The 22,450-nt window shown below is 36.1% G+C and overlaps 1 protein-coding gene across 3 annotated transcripts; it reads left to right on the top strand.

Moving 5' to 3' along the window:
- The first annotated feature begins 9,983 nt into the window (after window positions 1–9,983).
- LOC110799883 (uncharacterized) lies at window positions 9,984–22,202 on the top strand. 3 transcript variants are annotated; one of them, XM_022005150.2, is made up of 7 exons: window positions 9,986–11,805; window positions 12,237–12,292; window positions 16,030–16,302; window positions 16,385–16,621; window positions 17,036–17,155; window positions 17,377–17,505; window positions 21,820–22,202. In XM_022005150.2, exons 1-7 carry the CDS (start codon window positions 10,071–10,073, stop codon window positions 21,838–21,840), a joined length of 2,571 nt encoding a protein of 856 aa, XP_021860842.1. In that variant the 5' UTR covers window positions 9,986–10,070; the 3' UTR covers window positions 21,841–22,202. The 3 variants fall into 3 exon arrangements, with proteins under 3 accessions (XP_021860844.1, XP_021860843.1, XP_021860842.1); XM_022005151.2 differs by lacking the exon at window positions 17,036–17,155 and having other exon boundaries at window positions 9,985–11,805; XM_022005152.2 differs by lacking the exons at window positions 17,036–17,155; window positions 17,377–17,505; window positions 21,820–22,202 and having other exon boundaries at window positions 9,984–11,805; window positions 16,405–16,562.
- Window positions 22,203–22,450: the final 248 nt, after the last annotated feature.

The raw sequence follows: 22,450 nt of genomic DNA, 5'->3' as shown, positions 1-22,450 counted from the left end.
TCTTGATAATGCTGGTGAATCTACTTCTCAATCTTTCAATGATTATTGCATGTCCATTGGAATAAATGTTGAACGTCCTGTAGCACATGTTCATACACAAAATGGTCTTGCTGAATCATTAATTAAACGCATTCAGTTGATTGCTAGACCATTGCTAATGAAGTCTAAACTCCCAATTTCTGCTTGGGGACATGCTATATTACATGCAGCAGCATTGATTCGCATCAGGCCAACAAATTATCATAAGTTCTCCCCATCACAATTGGTTTTTGGTCAGGAACTGAATATATCCCATCTTAGAATTTTTGGATGTGCAGTTTATGTCCCTATAGCTCCACCACAACGCTCCAAGATGGGTCCTTAAAGGAGGTTGGGAATATATGTTGGATTTGATTCCCCATCAATAATCAAATATCTTGAGCCAACTACAGGGGATTTATTTAAGGCTCGTTTTGCTGATTGTCATTTTAATGAGTCAGTTTTCCCAGGTTTAGGGGGAGAAAACAAACAGCTGGATAAAGAAATTAGTTGGAATGAATTATCATTGTCTCATCTTGATCCTCGTACTAAGCAATGTGAACTAGAAGTTCAAAAGATAATTCATTTACAAAGTTTAGCAAATCAGTTGCCAGATGCTTTTACTGACCCAAAGAGAGTGACTAAGTCACATATACCAGCTGTGAATGCTCCAATTAAGATTGAGGTCCCAGAAGGACAAAATGATGTTGATAATGAGTCTGAGGCACGCCAGAAGCGTGGAAGACCAATAGGTTCCAAAGACAAGAATCCTCGAAAAAGAAAAGGAGCAATAGTTGATGATGGTCAAATCGAGGATATAAACAATTTTAAAGGATCTCCTGAAGAGACTTTAGACATGATAGAAGATGAAATTCAGGTACCTGATAATGAAGAAATTTCGATAAATTATATCATGTCTGGAATTACATGGAAACCAAACAAAATCGACGTCGATGATGTTTTTGCATGCAATGTAGCATTAGATGTTATGGATGAAGATGAGGATCATGAACCAAAGTCTATCGAAGAATGTAGACATGGAGATGATTGGCCAAAGTGGAAGGAAGCAATTGAATCAGAATTGAAATCTCTTGCAAAAAGAGAAGTATTTGGACCTGTAGTCCGTACACCTGAAGAGTTAAAGCCAGTGGGATATAAATGGGTTTTTGTGCGAAAGAAAAATGAAAATGGTGATATTGAAAGATATAAAGCAAGATTAGTTGCACAAGAATTCTCACAAAGACCTGGAATTGATTATGAGGAGACATATTCTCCTGTGGTAGATGCAACAACTTTTAGATATATAATCAGTCTGGCAATGAGAGAGGGACTTGACTTACGCTTAATGGATGTAGTCACGACTTATTTGTATGGCCCACTGGATAATGATATCTATATGAAACTCCCAGAAGGATTTAAGTTGCCAGAAGCAACATAATCAAGTTCTCGAGAACATTTCTCTATCAAATTGAACAGATCTCTATATGGATTGAAACAATCTGGGCGTATGTGGTATAATCGCCTTAGTGAGTACTTATTGAAAGAAGGCTATAAAAATGATCCTATTAGCCCATGCATTTTTATAAAGGGATTTGGATCAGGATTTGTTATAATTGCAGTGTATGTTGATGATCTAAACATTGTTGGAACTCCTGAAGAGATTTCCATGACCGTGGAATGTTTAAAGAAAGAATTTGAAATGAAAGATCTTGGAAAGAAAAAATTTTGCTTGGGGTTACAAATTGAGCACCTAAAGAATGGAATCCTTGTGCATCAAACAACATATACAGAAAAGGTGCTAAAAAGGTTCTCTATGAATCAAGCACATCCATTGAGTAGCCCTATGGTTGTAAGATCACTTGAAGTGGATAAGGACCCTTTCCGTCCTCGGGAAAATGATGAAGAAATTCTTGGTCCTGAAATACCATACTTAAGTGCAATTGGAGCACTGATGTATCTTGCTAGTCATACAAGACCTGACATATCATTTTCTGTGAATTTGTTAGCAAGGTTTAGCTCATGCCCAACCCGCAGGCTCTGGAATGGGATTAAACATGTACTTCGTTATCTACAAGGTACGAAAGATATGGGTTTGTTCTTTCCTAATTTATCAAAAGAAGGTTTAGTTGGTTTTGCAGATGCAGGGTATTTATCAGATCCTCATAATGGCCGATCACAAACTGGATATCTATTCACATGTGGAGGTACTGCCATTTCTTGGCGTTCTATGAAGCAAACTATTGCAGCTACTTCCTCTAACCATTCTGAGATTTTAGCAATTCACGAGGCTAGTCGTGAATGTGTATGGCTAAGGTCTGTGATTCAACATATAAGAGAAGATTGTGGTTTATTTTCCGGGAAAGAAGCACCAACAATTTTATATGAGGATAATGCAGCATGTATTGCACAGCTCAAGGAAGGATACATCAAAGGTGATAGAACAAAGCACATATCACCAAAATTCTTTTTCACTCTTGAACTTCAGAAGAATGGCGATATAAATGTCTTGCAGATTCGTTCAAGTGAAAATTTGGCATATTTGTTTACTAAGGCGCTTCCTACTGCTACATTTAAAAAGTTGATTCACCTCATTGGTTTGCGCCGTCTCAAAGATATTTAGTGATGTTGTCATTAGGGGGAGTAAATGCGCGATGCACTCTTTTTCCCTTAACCATGTTTTTCCCACTAGGTTTTCCTGGTAAGGTTTTTAATCAGGCAGCATTTCATGCGCATTATAAGGCATTGTATTGTTTTGGATAATGGACATCCAAGGGGGAGTGTTATAAAATATATATTAGGGTGGATGCCCATTATACCCTTACCCCTATATAATACTATGTATATGTATATATTATGGATGCCTAATAAAATAAGAGAATAACTGACAGTTTCTCTCTTCCTCTCTCTCTCCCTTTCTCTCTATTTTCATAATAAATATATGATTATATTTTTATTAAAAAAAATATCCATTATACTGATTATGTAGTAGGATATTTACAAAAAATAATTAATGTAATCTACAGATTTGTACTTATATAATTAGAATACAAATAAATTAGAAAATCAACGAAGTATTAATATAGTATAAAAAAGGTTACTATAATATTGTATAATAATTTTACAACTAAATTCGATAATTATAAGTAATATTTTACTATTACTTTAAAAAATAAAGTACGGAGTATGTAACTTCCTTAAACACGAGAAAAGCTTGCGTAACCTAATCTATGTACTACTCTATTATGTAACTCCTCAATTTTTTAGATGCAACTCTTTTATTTTTACACTAACTATTATATTCACACATCTATATAATTTTAATGTTATTTGGTGACTATTAATATAGATGATGAATATAGTCATGTACTCCGTATCATTTTGTTGGATTTGTCTAAATACTTACATAATACAAATGTAATACCCATATCATTTACTGCAAGTATAATCTCTTTAATAAACAATAATCTACTTCAAATATTTAATATGGCAATAAATGTGATAATAAACTTCGTATATTTTTTTACTTAAACCTTCTAATTGCTTTGGTAATAAATCAATTACACTATGAAATACTTATTTACTTATGGAAATAAAATTTTTGATTATTTTTAATACTAAATAAAAATAGAAGATGTAAAATATGCATATTATTCTATTCCCAATCGGCTTATGTAAATGTTAGGTAAATATGGTGCACTAAGTAAATTACCATTTATAATGAATATTCTGCAAAATATATATAGCATAAATATACGAGTACTACGTAAGTTGTCAGACACTACCTTAAGCTGACACATATCATGTAATTTTTTTTATTATTAATCTAAAAATTGATATATGCTACATAGTACAAGAGCCTATGGTGTATCTATCTATTTATATACTATACTAAAAGAGAGGGTATCTCAATGTGGTGTTGACACATGTCATTTTTAATTTTACTTTTACTTTTTATTGCTTAAAAGCATATCATTTATATTACTTCGAAGTATATAGATAATACAATCTATATTATTGAATATACGGTATAAAATAATATCTATATACTAAATTCAAGAAACTATTTAATTTAAAGATGTTATTGACTTCTATTGTCTATCACAAAGATATTATGGAAAATATTAGAGACAGAGTATATGAACAATACCAAAACAATATAATCATTATTTAACATCTTTTATACGGTAACTAAAAAGATATTAAACAAAAACTTATGATCAAATTGAAATATATATACTCCGTACTAGAATGTATGTTTATTAGGTTGCTCAAAAATTATATTTTCTATGTTCATAAATACTCGCAACGTTTGATATTTTTACACTATTCACATATTCCACTTTGACTATTGTTGGTGATTTATATGTCAAATAAAACATAGTCATGTGGGATTTGGTTAGATTCGTCTCAATACGTATTTTTAAAACATCAAATTTTTATAATTTTTGCTTGAATAGAATTAAAGATATTGACGATCTAAATTATGCATTGGCATCGTGAAAGTGACAAACTTTGCGAGTGTTTATGAACGGAGGAAGTATATTTTTTATTTTTTCTTAACATAAAGTTAAGACCAAAATGTATGTTTTTATTATTAACATATATATAAATGTACTAAAATGTATGTTTTATCCAAATGGGTATATATGCATGCATGCATTCCATATACACTGCGTAATATAATATTGGTGAAATTACGATATGACTATTATTCAATCATATGTACTCCGCCTTCGTAGTATTTAAAATATGACTATTACAAAATTGTACGGTACTCTTACAACGTAGTACTTATAATATTATAAGAGTCTCAACAATTATTTTATTAAATGTATTAAATAGTATTTTCTCTATTTTTTTATTTACAACACTTCCCTAAAACGAAAAAATTGCAACACTTTTCTAAAACAGAAAAGTTGCAACACACCATAAATGCAAAACTATTTTGTATAATTTGACATTTCTACCTCACTTTACTCTCTTTATTAACTATAACCTCTCAAACACCAAATAAAATAACATAACTCATTTTCACTTATACCCTTTTATTAAAGAATTTTGATTCTTTTTTCTTAAAGTATGATAATGTGTATGTTCCAACTATATAGAAACGGAGGAAGTTATATCAAAAATATCACTTCTTTACTCTTTCACAAATATTTTATTCAATAGTTCTTATGTCCCTTTATTTTCCTCATATTCATCTTTGGTGTGTCCGTTTGAGATTAATCCATACATTAAACGAAAATTTTTCCCACTTGCTCTCTCTCTATCTCTTCTCTCATGTGAGTACTTTATCAACTCATGTTCACATTTTATACTCAATTCTTAATAAACTGAATTTTGGCCATGGCGCAATTAAAAGGGTCGGAGTGAGTTTATTAGAAAGTTAACTGAAGGTAACATGAATTATTGACCAAATATAGGAATGTCAGATTGTCAAGTGGGGCGGGTTTTGGGGAGATCCTTATGCAACGCCCCAAGTTGGAAGGGTTGGTGGAAAACTTTAATTTGGTGGGTGATGCGGATAGAAAATGTATCTGCCTCGAGTGACAAGGCAATGATGAATTTTAGATTTAACCCTCCCACCTCACATACCCTTCATCTAATTGATTATGAATAACATTTTTAACAACTAACCTACATATTATAACATTTTATTTATTTATTCAATTACTCTAATAAGACAACCAAATTGAAAAATACTCTAAATAGGGTTTTAAATTAAATTGAAAACTACCAAAAAAATGGTATATGGTTGGTTTGAGATGAATTTGGGTAAATGGGTGAGTGATGGAGCGGGAATGAATTTTATTTTGTAGGTCGGTAAAGTACATATATATCGTCGGTGGCGGGGATAAGGATGATATTTTAATGTGAGTACGGGTGCGGAGGGACAATCCTCCGCGCCCGCCTTTCCTTGACTAAAAGTCATCTCTAGCGGAATAATGTACATGATGTGTCTAAGTGATAAGTGATCGGGTAATGAGATAAATGCGGGGCGAGAATATTGTGAGTATATTTTGTGTATTAGTTCTACAAGCTCTATAGAAATAAAGGGTATATGAGAATTACTTTATGTTTGACACGGGTAATGAATGAGAATGAAAGTAAAAACTATCCACGATTCATTTTAATTTAGAAGAATATCTACAAGCTTTATTTTGGTTAATTGTCTATGGATATAGTTTGGATTTCATGTCAATTTAATAGGGAGTATTTTGTGTAGTAGATTGTAAATCGTGCATCGCACGGGTACTATACTAGTATTAACTAGCTTTTGAGCCCGTTCATAGAACGACCGGTTGTATAATGGTTGTTCAACTGTCTTTTAAAGTTTTAATTAGTGATGACTTGTGATTTTTGGTAATATATGAATTAAATAGAGGTGTAATTTGAAGTAGGGGTGGCAATGGATCGGAGGTGGATTGGGTGGAGATTCATGATCCGCCTCCATCCGTCAACTTTTCATCTATGATCCAACCCATCCGTCACTCCATTTACCCTCCATCCACATCCGACTCATCCATCATGCATCCGCGGATGAATTGGGTTGGTCGGATGATTAACGATAGTAATTTAAAGTATCGTCAACTTTATTTATAATATCAATCAATATAAAGTAATATGTGTTAATATAGTGGACAATGAATTATAATTTTGACATCTACATTATAAAATAACCGAAAACTAATAATAAAAAATTATTAGGTAATACATACATGATTCCATTAATAATTAAGTAATTGTAGTAAACAAAATTAATAATTTTAACGGATGGATGGATCAAATGATGGATCGGGTGACGGGTTGGATGAAGCTCCACCCGAATCCGACCCGACCCATCACCCGATCCACGCGCCACCCGTTTAACATCAGTGTTTTATCGGGTTTCAACCATATATTCGGTTCGGGTTGTTCGAATTGTAACACTCCGACAATTCTCTCTTTTCTAAAATAACCTTTTAACATAAAATGTAGAGAATTATCAAGGCATTATCGCCCGTGTGAAAACGTAATGGCTTATTCAGAATTTTGCAGCGGAAAACATAAAACAAACTTTAGGTTTATAAATAATCGATTACAGATTTAATCCCAAAAACCAATCAACGAAAATAAGGAAATGTAAATAGTACGACAAATTTAAAGTCCAATTTAACAAACCCAAGTCACTTAGCAAAACAAAATAAATACAAGCTCTCTAATCCCGATCCCAATGAATGATGCATCATCTTCAAACCTGTAGATGGACAACGCTTATTGATCCTTAGAGACTGCTCACCAAAATGGGTCATCACAGGATCAATAAGGCATAGCCATGATCAACACACACAAACAAAGCACGTAATCAGCAAAGCTGAGTACTACATACTAAAACAATAATAATCCTAACATGATTCTATTAAACGAGCAACCCTAACATGATACTAATAAAACATAAGTAAGGATAACCAAAACATATTGACTTGAAGACTATACTTGACTAAACTAAACATTTGTATCATTAACATTATTTTAATTGAAATAGTCAATGGACCGAGTTTCTACTAGAAGCCTTCACTAAGGAAGACGAGGTACGGGCGCGACTCCGTAACCCCAATGACCTGCGATATCGAGGAACTTTTGACCGAAATAGAACCGGTGATCAATCCGGTCCCAGGAAAAGCCATAGGCAACCTATGACCCCAACTCCTGATTGTCCGTCACTTCAGACGTGCACAGTCTAAAGCTATTGCTACTCAGTTTCACTTTACATGATTTACATATTAATACTTTGTTATGACTCAACAATCACATAAGTCATACAATCAACAATTATTCTCAACTGTTTTTATCTTGGAATTAAGTAAGTGATCACAGAGGTATTAATCAAGACTTATTCCAATTAATTCAACCCTTCCTTTAATACTGATAACCCCTCTATATGGGTATAAGGTTTCAACTTACTAAACAAGGTCATCGCCCCTCATAAAGTAGTAAAAAGCTAAAAGGGAACAACGATCAATCGATCTGAATCAATATATATATAAAATAATCTACTGTTCCCAACCAACATGTTTGCATCAATCATCCATACTAACATGTTATAATTCTCATAACGAAATAAATGTTCAACATGTCCATCCAACAATATTAAACATGTAATTTCAACATAACCAAGTTCATCAGCAATTTCAACATGGTTCCAACAAATAACACACATCTCCAAGCACACAGATATATACGTACCTTGTGTAAACAAAATGCGAGACCACTTTAATAATTCAAAAGTCGTCTACGGAGAATTCTCCACCTAACAACAACCAATATAGACTCATATTAATTCATATTGAATTTTCAGCAACATTAGGGAGCTTCAAACTCTTCCTAAACATAATTAGAACATTTCCCAATATCAAAACTTGAATATTTGATTTCCTAGCATCATAATTATTATATTAATTATTGAAATTCGTTGAAAACTCTTCAAAGCATCATACTTTAAATTTCCAGCAATATAACTAATTTCAAACTACTCCAAAACATAATTAACATGTTTGAAATCATAAAAACAATAACTTTAATAACTTATAATCATCCTACCATGGTTTCAAAACTATAAAAACCTTAAAAGTCCATGCTTTAATAATTAAAACCCTTATTTTAATCAAAATATATAATCTGAAAATTAGTAATTTCGTTATGCAAAGCATATAATTTGGTTTCTATATTTACACAATTAAAACCATAATTTAAAGCATGAAAACATTAATTAACTTACATAAACAAAATAAAATATTAATTAGTTTTAGGGTTAAAGAAATTAACCAAAAAGAGAGAATAAAGGGAGTGTTGCCGGCGGCAAGGCGGCGCGGCAGGTGGGTGGTCGTCGGCGTTGGGCGACGCGGCGGGTGGTGATGTTGTGTGCGCTTGTGGTGGTAGCCTGCGACGAAGAGGAAGGGGGAATCGATGGTTGGCAGCGCAACAACGATGCTGCAAGTGAGCGGCGCCGCGTGGAGGGAACGACGAAGGTGGCTGGTGGTCGTGGCCCGCGCACGGTGGTGCTAACTGGTTCGAAATTCAAGCAGAAACAAAGTCAGGAGGTGCGGATAAGCCAAAGAAGAAAAAGAACGAAACAAGAGGGAAGAGAGGTTACCGGCGGCAGGGACGACGGAGAAGAAGAGCGCCGACGGTGGTGGAGGCTGGGTGGCAGCAGCAATCACGGCAGTGAGGAGGGAAGGGTTTTGGGGGTTCTTGATTCTTCACGTGAAGTAGAAAGATAGAAGGGGTTTGGTGTTTTTTTGTTTTACGTGAAGTACAATTATGGGGTTATGGGTTATTATTTTGGGCTTCACCCAATTGGGCTAGGATTAGGATTTAGTTTTAGGGTTTCAATCCAAAATCAATTAGGATCGTTTTCTAAATTCAATTGGTTTTCGTAATTCGATTTCTTTTCAGCGTAAAATTCTAAAATTACTTTTGATTTCATAAATCGTTAAAAATATTCAAATGTAATAAAACAAATATACGTTATTATATATTTATTTCTAAAATTCATAATTTCTTATTTAAATATATTAACTATACGTTAAAATATATAAATAATGTTTGTAAATTTACGGGGGATTACACGAATATCCGTCGGACTTTAATGAAATTGTCACCCCTAATTTGAAGGTTGTAAAAATATAAAAAATATATGTTGAGTTAATATTGAATGTTAAAGGGGTTGAAGTGGAAGAGATTAATGTGTATATTAGACTATTGGTAATTTATGTTGAATAAGGAAGATGAAGTGGAAGAGGAGTTAAAGTTGTAAAACAAAGAAACAATAATAAATAAATAAAAAAACGAATAATGAATGAAATGAGAGATGACACATGAGTTTCTGCATACGATGAGACTCGAACTCGAGACCTCCCTTAAGCAGCTAGATGACACTAGAGCCAACTCTATGTTGATGCTTTTAGAAGGATTAAACCTACAATCTTGTACTCATTGCCTTTCCGATATCATGAGTTACGAACTTTCTACTGAAACGTGTTAAACACCCCGAAAGGGATGACAGAGGAATGACATCAACATCGCCACCGGCAATGGAGCCACCGGAATGTCCGGTTTGCTTGCAATCCTACGACGGCGACTCTGCAATTCCACGCGTACTCGGGTGTGGACATTCAGCGTGCGAGACATGCCTCGCACACCTTCATCTCCTCCGCCCTCTTACCCTTCCGGACACCCTGCGTTGCCCATCTTGCACTCAGCTCGTCAAGTTCCCCCATGCGCAGGGCCCCACTGCTCTCCCCAAGAACATCGACCTTCTCCGTTTCTCTCTCCTCCTTCAAGAACAAGACCCCAACTCAAAACCCCTAAAGGAAAATGCCAACATCCCGCTACTCAATGTCAATTCCTCTCCAAGACATCGTTTTCCGCCGCGAATATGGTCGGAGGAGCTATATGCTGCTTGGAAGGACTGGATTCTTCCCGATGGTGCGGTTTCGACGGAGGATGGATTGGTTACTACTACTGGTAGGATTAGAATTAGTTCTACTTTTATGAATTTGAGTTTGCCGTCCGCAATTATGCGGTGTCATTTAGTCGAAAATCAGGTGGTGGGTCTTGTTAAAATCGGACAGTTTGAGTTGAATGATCAATTGTTGGAGTACAGCTATATGGGCAAAATTATGAGTATTGTAAGTCAGATGAATGTTGATAAAAGAAACGAAATAAGTTCCCTCCTGAGGATTTCGTTGAGAAATTCCAGAGTGTGCAATGTTCTTGGGTTGTGGCTTGATATGGAAAATGATGGGTCTCTATATTTAGTTACTCAGAAAATGAATAATGGGTTATTGAATCTGGAGTCGTCGGGGTATGGGATTGATCAAGATAATGCGGACTGGGGTTCGTTGATGGGGACAATTGGTGTTGAATTATGTGAAGCTTTGATCCGTTTGCATTTGGAAGGCTTTGTTTGTGGTTGTTGGGGTCTGTCTTGCGTTTTCTTTGATGAGTTTGGGCATGTTTGTGTTGACATAGGTGAGGCCTTGGTGATAGGAAGGAAGTTTCGTGAGTGTTTTGTGGAGGAAGGCAAAGGTGGGCGTGTAATCACTGGCTCTGAGGCTCAAGTACTAATTCAAAAGATGTTGAACATGGGTGCATTTGTGAGCCCTGAAGTGTGGATGGAGTTGCTTGGTAGGGAAAATTTTGAGGTAGAGAAGAATGATGTTAGTTATACAGTTAGTTATGGATCAGATGTCTGGTTATTAGCCTGTGTTTTGATAATTCTTCTTATTGGGAATAAGTTTCTTTTAGAGATGTACAATTACTTGACAACTGTTTTTCAAGGAAAGAACGAGGAGCTTTCTGGGTATAAGATCATGTATCTTCAGTGGGTAGAAACTGTAAATGCTATGTTGGAGCCGTCACTGGGTAGTGATTATTCATCAGTGCACGAAGTTTTGCTCAAATGCTTGGCTTTTGATCCAAGTACTAGACCACTTGTAACGGATGTCTGGAAGTGTATCAAAGGATTGAAATTGTACCATTCTATTAATCATGTCTCCGTTAACAGTCAATCCATGACGGAGAATGTTGGCCAATGCTTGGTTTTGGGAGAGTTGTGCAATATGTCAAATGATGTAAGAAATGAAACAAGATTCTCCGAAAAACATGATGATTGCAAACTGAACCTTAGTCTGGAGGGGAAAATTACAGTAGATAATGTTGTTGATGGAGTATCTGCAGGTAAAATTCAATGTAAGGTTTTGCAAGGCCATCTGGATTCTATAACAGGATTATGTGTTGGAGGTAACTTTTTCACTTTTGTGCATCTTGTGTTTAATATTGGTTTCTAGTAATAAAGTTCCATAACAATGCTGTGCGATTGTGAACTTTCCGGATATCAACAGAAAAAGAAGGTGAGGATGATAGTCTTTTATTTTGTTTTCCTGATCACTTGAACACAAAGCTTTTAGCTTGCCATCCTAGTCTTTCTTAAGATAGAGAATTATAAGATTACACATAGATATATATCAATTGTCTTTTATGGAGAAGATTCTTCAATTCCCAGATGTACTATCCCGTGTAGAGTATATTTAAATTGCTAACCTGGAAATGTATGTTGGGAACAAGGACCTTGTGTAACAAAGGATTGTGGTTAGCTCAGTAAGGAAATAAAAATGTGCTGCTGTTCCTTCTTTGAATGCGTAATATTGAAGATATATTCTTTTCCTTTGTAGGTGGGTATCTTTTCAGCTCTTCATTTGATAAAACAATCAACGTGTGGTCTTTGCAGGTATATAAATTTGAGTTTCTGACTCTGTCAAATTAATTTTTTTTGGTTGAAGACAACTTCGTAAAAACTGTCATTCCTTCCTTTTCTCTTGTTGGATGCATTTCCTTCTTCACAAGGAAAATTCTAACCATTAAAGTCTATCTCACTACTAATCAATCAAATACCCCATTTGTTGTAAATATACGTTTTCAGCTAGTAAATCCAGTAATTTACCAATCATTTCTATTCAAATAAAAAACCCATTGTTTTGTTAGCACACCTGTTTTCATCGGACAACTTTATCTTTCTACTAATTTTCAGCTTTTGACTATTTCATCCGACCAAACAGAGCTTAAAAACAGCGGTCGGGCTATTTGGGCGTACCCTGCTATAAATTTTCGGTAATAGCCTGTTAACCCCAAAAAACCCCTAAAATCTCTTAAATTGCGTGGAATTGGCCACTCCTCCATGGCTTTAATTTCTCCTGGTCTACTGAAACTCAAAGGCCAGAAATTACATGGCCAACATACGCCATCTCCCGTTTGCCCAATTCGCACTTTTTAAAATTGGCAAACAATTAATTCTTTACCAACTTACCCAATACCCACCTCATATGGCCTATATGATCTACCTCACAAGAACTATACACAATTATATCATCAGAAAACACAAGAACGAATTTTCTTAAGTACGATCAAAATACCTCGTTCATGAGTGATTGGAAAGTCGTAGGCGCATTGGCGAGACCGAAGGGCTTGACAAGAAACACATTGTGTCCCTCATGAGTCCGAAACGCCATTTTAAGGGTATCTTCCGGTCGTACTAGTATTTGATGGTATCCTGCCTTGGGAGAAAATTTTCGCACCATGTAACTCATCCAATAACTCGTCGATTATCGGAATAAGATATTTATCCTGCATCATCTCCTTGTTGAGAGAACGGTAATCAACACAAAACCTCCGGGAGCCGTCTTTTTTCTTCACCAGTAATACCGGACTTGAGTATGGACTTGTGGAAGGTCGAATGATGCCGGCATCTAGCATCTCAGCTACTAGCCTCTCTATCTCATCCTTCTGAACTTGAGGATAACGGTAAGGCGGTACATCACAATAGCATGTACATGTTCTCTCTTCGGCGGCAGTCCCTTTGGTGCTTTAAAAACCCCATTGTACTCCTCCAATATTGCCCGCAGAAACGGTGGCTGGTTGGGCCAGCTCTTCCCCTTCAAGTCGATTAAACTCCACCAATATCTCTCCCCCTTCTTTTATCAGGACCTTCATCATTGCCTTGAGAGTGACTTTCGACCGAGCTAGTGACGGATTACCACAAACAGTCAATATGGTATACCCTGCTTTGTAAGTCATAACTTGAGTTTTCCAATTTGTTGTCTCCGAACCCAATTTTTCTAGCCATTGTATCCCAAGAATGGCATCTGAATTACCCAACTCTAAGGGCAGGAAGCTTCTATTACCATTGCCTCGTCATTGAGCCTCAATTCCACTGCCTTACAGATTCTAGTACCGTGTATTGCCTCTCCATTCCCTAAGGAAACACCAAACCCCCCTGATTTCAGGAATTCCCAATTGCTCTATGGCCTTAAGGGAAATGAAATTATGCGTTGCCCCGGGATCCACCATTACTACCACTTCTCCTGTCCTGATTTTTCCGAGCAATTTCATGGTCTTTGGATTAGTGAGACCAACAATGGAATTAATGCACACTGTTGTTGGAGACTCCACCTCTTCTGGGACCTCAATAGCTTGAAATTCACGGTCATCCTCGTCACTCCGGTCGTTGTCCTCGTCGACGAGCAAAACACTAACCTCCTTCCTCTTGCATTGCTTGCCCACGCCCCACCTCTCATCATCACACGAAAAAGAGGAAGCTTTGATTTCTGAATTCAACCAACAGGTACGGATAATACAAAACAGTAGCTTGAGGCTACTAATCTCAAGGGAGTGACTTTAGGTCACAAGTCTCTGTTTGTTAATACAAAACACACAATAGCTTTATCTCTCTTGCTCTCTACTACTCATGCACTAGAATCTGCTACCTAGTACATTTCATTTAATGAGTTGTTGCTGTCCTTTGTCCGCTAGCAGTAGTGGAAACGGCCTCTTGCTTGGTGCCTTGCCTAGTCTCTGACTTGTGTTGCTTTTTGTGTTGCTTTTTGTCTTCTGCTGTAAACCAATGGAACACAAGCCACCAGGTTGGTTCATTACACCATCACACTAAGCTACACTAACTAGTCATCAAGACATTTGAGGAAATCACTGTAAAAAATGTTTGTTTTCATAGCTATAATGCCTACAAACAATGTTCTGTGCAACTAAGAGGAATTCTCTTTTACAGAGTAATATCGGAGGTTACAGATTATGAAAAATGTTTAACTTTCCAAAAGGAATGCAGCCTATACAGTATGTATTAGTTCAGATACTAAAGCATGCTTGTTTATGAAGAGCTGTCCTTTGAAGCTGAGGCCATTTGCACCTCCGCCCAGACCAGCCATCAACAGGCATTGTTTTATTAACCAGCTTCTTGTTTAGTCATGTTCAGCTACTCTAAGCCACAGTGGAACCTTTTCTTTTATGCGTTTAAACTGAATTTTCTATAAAATCTCCAAAAAGATCTACTTACTACTTAATATTTTTTTTCTTTTATAGTTAATATACTTATTGTGCAGGTAAATTATAGTTATTAGCCTTCGACCAACCTTAATCTGAGCTAAATTTCTTTTTAACGTTTGTCTTTTCATAGATATAATTTACTTCTCTCTTAATTTGTTAGCTTGATGTTGATGAAGGGAAACTTGTACCTAAGGGCTTGGAGACTAATTTAGATGAATGAAAATAATTCCCATTGCAAATCCCTGTCTCACATCGTTTTGAGATATAGCAACTTGGAGGCTCAACCACTCGAAGGAAAATCGAAATTTTCTTAGGCTTTCCCATATCAGTCACTGCACTCACTTATGGACCTGCTGTGGTACTTACCAAAGCTTGAATTTCCTAGTAAGCATGCATGTCATCCTTACCATTACTGAAACAGGTTTTACTAGCAAGACTAACCCATCTGACATGTATTTTTCAGTTGTTCAGTCCTCATCTATGCTTCTAGTTCTTTGACACTTTATATCTTTTTAAGTTCTTTTAATTCTTTCTTAGCACAATGACAGCTTTGAGCTGCAAGACTGTTCTTCTACAGTTCTCCCTAGCTCTTTGCAGCACTTTTGTTCCCTTACTCGTAGGCTTATTGGTTATATGTACCAAGTTTACCATGCAATGATCATATTTTGATCAGTAAAGATAGAAAACACAGACGACAATGCCCGGTCAGTATTGTTGCACTTGATGCACAAGAGTAACAAAAAGGCCTTTTATGCCCTTTTGTCTGACCGAAACCATCTTCAATTCTTTTGTCTGACTTGGGTTGATTAAGTCGATGAACCAAACTGCAGACCCAAATTGGCCTTTATTTTTTCCGTGTATGACCTAAACTGTAGTGGGATAACATGGTAGTTTGTAAAAGTATATGGTCATGTCTTGTCATGTTAAAATTTTCTTTTACGCAAATAAGATGCAGTAAAGATTTACCAGAAGGAAAAGCCATGATTGTGTTAGTGTCATGCGTTTGCAGTTTGCTAGTATGTGGGACTATTTACGGTTTTATGTTTTAAACTTCATTCTTTCATGACTTTTTTTTTCCCAGTGTCCACAGTCCTACCTATAATTTTCGTCATATATGTTTTAACTGGACAGGATTTTATGCATGTGCATACCTTTAGAGGTCATGAGCACCGAGTTATGGCCTTGGTCTTTGTAAATCAAGAAAAGCCCTTGTGCATCAGCGCCGACAGAGGAGGTGGTATATATGCCTGGGAAATAAATGAAACTTTGGCTCAAAAACCCTTGAAGAAATGGTATGAGGAAAAAGATTGGCGTTATAGTGGCATTCATGCCTTAGCTGTTTCTGAATGTGGTTGTCTCTACACTGGAAGTGGCGACAGGTTGATAAAAGCTTGGTTATTGAGGGTGAGGAACTTTCCAGATGTTCTAAAATTTAAGGGATAGTGTTACTCCGCAATTCAGTTTATCATCTTTTCACATTCTTCAGGATCATACCCTATTGTGCAGTATGGAAGGTCATAAATCAGTGGTATCTACCCTAGCATTGTGCAACGGGGTCCTTTACAGCGGAAGTTGGGATGGAACCGTTCGATTGTGGTGTCTTCATGATCATAGTCCTCTAGCAGTATTTGGTGAAGACGTTCCTGGGACCATGTCATCTGTGCTCTCTCTCTTTGCTGATCAAAATATGGTCATTGCCGGGCACGAGAATGGTTGTATGAAGGTTTGGAGTTCAGACCCAACTATTCTTTGGTCCAATTAAAATTGCAAGTTTGAAAATTAAAAAAAAATCTATAGATCTAATTATAAAAATGAAAAATGAAAAAGTTTGAGATGATGGTACTCCATAACATCTATAGACAAGGTTTGTTACACAAGCACCATAAGTTTCTGGGCAAGGGATGAAGTATTGTATCTGTCTATGGTTTAGTGAATTAATATGTTAGAGGTGAGAACCTGTAAATTTAAGCACTGAAATTATTCTTCTAGGTTTTGTAGTTCTCATGGCCAATATGTTTTAAATGGGTGGCATAAATTGTATTCTCCAATTACAAAAAAAAGTAGTTGTTTTTAAATGTTACGAAGTATTTGTTAATTTATCTATTTGCCGACACCAAACTGACTTCAAACTTTGCAGATATGGATGAATGATGTATTAAAAATATCAATAAAAATCCTTAATGGGGCCATTTTCTCCCTTGATATGAATGGTAAATCGCTTTTTCTTGGGGGATTGAACCAGACTGTAAAAGTCCAGGTATGTTTGAGAATGTAGATGCTATATGCTAGGCATGACAGACATTCGTTTCATCTCATTGTACTCCCTTCCCTTCCCTTTTATAATTCTGTATGCAACTCATATTGAGTTCATCATATTGGTTTGCTAGTGGTAGGCTTATCTGTTTGCAATCAGGTAATTATTAATGTATCGTGTACTCCACGTGATTTTCTCTGACAACTATGGATGTTATGTTGTAGGAGATAGCAGGAGCTGAATCTGAAATGAATGTTATAGAAGTTGGATCAATTGCTTGTGATTCTGTCATAACAGCTATATTGTGTGTGCAAGGGGTTCTGTTTGTTGGATGTGCTAACAAATTGATCAAGGTAAATCTTTTTTGTTGACATTAGCAATGTTTCTTTTTATTCATAGGTTCACTTGACAGTTACGGAGTAGCAAAATATAGTAATGCACCTACATGCATATAGGGTAGTATTTGACATTTATGTGTTCCCCTGTGGTTTTTTCCCTTGAGAGATCTATTCATCAGAATACCAGATCATTCAATAGCACACCCTTTTACCTCAATACATTCTGAGGTGGTTCTCGTCTAGGGCACAGTAGGGCAAGGCAGGTACATGTGGCCTTGTCCTTGAATTTTCAAAGGGATTGTTCCATACACCCTTATTCTATATGGAAGCTGACAGCTGACTTGGCCCACTATTTTGCGGAAAGGACATAGAGAGTAGTGAAAAGTGAAAACTTGTCCAGACGAGACCTTTTGACCTTTTTTAGAATAGGAGTGTTAGCTTGTTTTGAGACCAAATGGAAATTAACCGAAGAAAAGAAGGATAAAAAATTGAAGTGATGCTTTTACCGAGTTATGCTATTACAGCATAATGATTTAGAACAGCCAAATTATAAATAAGGTCAGCTGTATCAGAAAAACCACGTGTGTGCTTCACAAGTCAGTGTGGCAAAATGACAAAATTAGTTGAGTAAATGGAGTAGATATTAATTGGTAGGGTACGGTGTAATAGAAATGCAGATATAGGTAATGCGTTGTGCAACTCGAGTTCTGTTTTTCACCTCCATCCTAAGGATCTAAACATGATGCAAGGCATATACTCGACCGAAGATCAATCAATTGACTACACTTTATAAGTGTGGGGTTTGATTTATATTTTATAAGTTTAGGATACCACAGGACGTGATTTCTAATTAATAGCTGAACATTCTTATGTTCATCATAAGTCCGGTTGAAATTGTTTTCATAGTTTCATTACATTGTTTGATTACCCGAGCATAGGATTATTGTCTGAGTTGGATTTTGTTGTTATTAGGAAATTGTGTTTAGATTATTTATCTTTTTTATTGGAAAAATTGGTTTTAAAGACACCAACTATGGTCGAGTTGCGTTGAACAATACAACCTAACGCGAAACCATGAGGTCGGAGACCCAAGATTCTGCATCCGTGATAATAGAAAATGGGAGAAAACACCACCAAAACCTGCAATACACTTATGAAACACATTAAATGAAGTGATTGATAGTAGAATAGGTCCAAAGATCCCAAATTAACTCATAAAATGCGAAGGGACGAGGGTAAAAACTACATTTTAAAATGAGCACATCGAGGGTACTTAAAAAAATCGGATTTTTCATGAAATGACCCCGAGGTTTGCAATAATGCACCAATTACCCCTAATGTTTCCCGAATGCGCCAAAATACCCCCGAGGTTTAAAACAATATCATCAAATACCCTTATTGATCGTTTTCCGTCCATTCCGTTAAGTCTCTGTTAGCATGAATTTACTTTTTTGCCCTTACTCAACCATTTTCTCTACTAATCCTAATATTAACACTTAATTATATTAATTAAATCCCAAAAAAATTATAACTACTATTATTTTTTAAAAAAATCCCAAAACTTTTTTTTCCTTTTTACTCTTTTCTTTGGATCTTCATGGCCGTCCTTTTTTCTCCTCCTTTCCCTTGGCCTTCACTCTTAATTTCTCTCTCCTCACATCCATGGAAGTTGTTCTTCATCTTCAAAATTTATGTCTTCTTCTTCAAATTTCCAAAGCTTTTAATCCTCTCCAGTTTATTATTAATGTTGTGATTTTTCCTCAATTCTTCTGAAATCAATTCAGATAATACCCAAATCCCCAAAACCCTCATAACGATTTAATTGAGAATTTAATACCGAAATCACCAAACATTGGGAAAAAATTGATTGAGAATTTAATACCCAAATCACCAAACCCTCGAAAAAAAAAAATTCCCAAAAATCAATTTCACAAAATCACAAAACTCTCAAATAATAAATTGGTGTGTGGATCGATTTGAAGGAGATGGCGGTGTCGGCTCTTGGGCGTTGCGGTGGTGTCGGCTCTTGGGCCGCCGAAGCCGAACGAGAAGGAGAGAGAAAATCAGCCACCGTAACCGCTACCGCCGCCGAAACAAACACCCAGAGTTTCTCATCTTTCGGAGAAGCCAACGTCGTGGGTTCGATGATGACAGAAGACAGAAAAGAGGGGATGTGGATAGTGGAAGAGGGGGTGGGGGTGGGGGGGGGGGGGGGTTGATTCTCAGATAATGGTAATGGTGAAGAAGAGGAGAGAGACTTCCCTGGGAAGAGGAAAGAATAAAGAAAAAGAAATGAAGAGAAGAAAGACAAGGGAAATAGAAAAAAAAAAAAATTGAGTTAAGTTAACGGAAAAGTTAACAGAATAGACGGAAAACGGTCAATAAGGGTATTTGATGATATTGTTTTAAACCTCGGGGAGTCGGGGGTATTTGGTGCATTCGGGAAACATTAGGGGTATTTGGTGCATTATTGCAAACCTCGGGGTCATTTCATGAAAAATCCGTAAAAAAATTGAATAAAGGATTTAAAGGAAAGGAGAAATAAGAAAATAATGAATTTACAACTTTCCAGCGGAATCTCTGGTCTCCGGCATCATTTATGTTACTACCTGCATCTAGGGTGATAGTTTGTGCGGTGACTTTTTCACGTTAGGTTGTGTTGTTCTATGCATCTCGGTCATAGTTGGTGTTGTTGAGGCCAGCTTTTCCTCTATAATTCCGTTAATTAGATTTTGGTGCCAAAACTGTTTGATTGTTTCTTTAACTGAAGTTGACTACTTTCAGCTAATATAAACTCCCTTATCACATAACTCAACTCTGAATAATAAATTTACACGACAAGGCTTAAATAGCCGGAAAAAATAGCCTTAGCATAATTCTATATCATTTTTTTTAGAATTATGTGCAATTGTTTTCCAGTTTTTAAGGAAGCTTGTACGCAGCTTCTGTTAGTTGATTTTTTAGCTACGCTTTGCGTTTACATATGTATAAAAATAGATGTAATTTCAGTTGTAAGGATCATCTAATCAATAAACACTTGTCTCTCTCTTCTCAATTCTGTTTTTATGATCAAACACTCTTCTAACTGGAGGTTAATCGGTGGGCTCATCAAAGACCTTGCTAAACTATTGTTTTAGTTTAACATCTTGACATTTCCCTGAATCTGATGTAAGTAAGCTTCTTCTTTGAAAGAAGTTTCCACCACTTGCATTAGATAAGTTGTGCTGCATTCGCTAATCTGGACTTTTTATGAAGTACCCCGAGGTTTCACGAAATTCACCAAATACCCACTAGGTTTCATAAATACACCAAATACCACTATTTTCTCACAAATATATTTAAATGCCCCCAATAGTCTAATCATCCTTAACTAACCCTGATTTAACCTAATTAGCTAGTTCTTGTTTGAAATTTCTCCTACACATGTGCGTAAATGGTGTACATAAATGGTCTTCTACAAATTACTAATGATACCGTGCTCAGGCTTTTCTAGCTTAATTATGATGAATTTATGCATGAATCAGAGTCGTACTTAGTATGTAATTCTAATTGAAATAAACTTGTTTGAAAAGTAAGCATATGAAATCAAATTGAGGGAAACGTTAGGGTTTATGGTGGTGTGTGGGTGGGTGCGCAAAGAGAGAGAGAGAATAAGGTTGGAGATGTGCACAGGCGAGGACGCCGGTGGTGCTGGATGTGCTGCTTGTTGGCGTTAGGTGGGTGGGTGGTGGATGTTAAGTGGGGGTTATGGTTAATTAGGATTCATTAATATTAAATTAGGGTTAATTAAGGTTTAATTACCTATTAAGGTCATTTGAATATATTTGTGAAAAAACAGGGGTATTTGGTGTATCTTTGAAACTTAGCGGGTATTTGGTGAATTTCGTGAAACCCCGGGAGTATTTCATTAATAAACCGTAACTTTAAGTTATCAATGAAATCATATATCTAGTATATGGAATTTTTCTGGAGTTGTTCTCGTTGGTCTTGAATGAAAACAATGTGCCATATATTTGAGTCATTTGTGGGTGTCTTCCCAATTTCTGAAACTGAAAACCGGGACAGCGATTTTACAATTTGAATATTGTCAGACCATCTAGAATGATAGATTGACAAAACGTACATTGGTGCAACCATTCCCTGTGTGGAAGGTTGCTTTTCATAACTGTGAAATAGTTCGACTTCATTCACTACTCTCTGCATTGTTCAATTCATACTCTTTGGAAAGCAATTAAACTAATGACTATTAGAAAACTTTCACTTCTCTGACCTCTCCCTTTTGACTATAATGTTTTCTATTCAAAGCTAAAATAGTGTATCACTTGGCAGGTGTATCATTGTGGCGCATGATCGAAAGTTCGAAACTTGAAGCACCATCGATTTGGATAGAGGATGAATTACGGAATACATTTTTCTTATGTAATTATTGTATTTGTCCAGAGCATATAGAAAGGGAAGTAGAATGAAACTGGGATGCCTTTTTCTCGAGTTCCATTACCAAGCTAGTTCTTGTTTGACATGCTCTTACACAGGCGTGTAAATAGTGTACATAAATTGTCTTTCACAAATTACTAATAATACTGTGCTCTGGCTTTTCTAGGTTAATTATGATGGATGTACATATTAGAATTATAAATATTTGTACATATGATGGATGTACATATTAGAATTAATCTTTCAACAGAATGTAACAATTACTCTTTCAAGATTAACTTTTGTTTAGGGGTGCAAACGAGCCGAGTCGATTCGAATTTTACCGTGTTCGAGCTAATCTTGATAAGGATTTTCACTGCTCGAGCTTGTCTCGAGCTTAACAAAGCTTAGTAATTTGTTGTTTGAGCTTTGTTCGCTAAGCATTAGGATGTCTCGAGCTCGGTTCAAGCTCGCTCATTTAGCTAGAGCTTGAACACGAGTTCAAGCTCGAGCTAAACGAGCTTTGAGAAGTCTTCACATTCTTTTA

Source organism: Spinacia oleracea, chromosome 2 (assembly GCF_020520425.1).
Source record: "Spinacia oleracea cultivar Varoflay chromosome 2, BTI_SOV_V1, whole genome shotgun sequence".
NCBI lineage: Eukaryota > Viridiplantae > Streptophyta > Magnoliopsida > Caryophyllales > Amaranthaceae > Spinacia > Spinacia oleracea.
The sequence above is the reverse complement of the archived record's forward strand: the minus strand, read 5'-3'. Positions and strand labels throughout refer to the sequence as shown.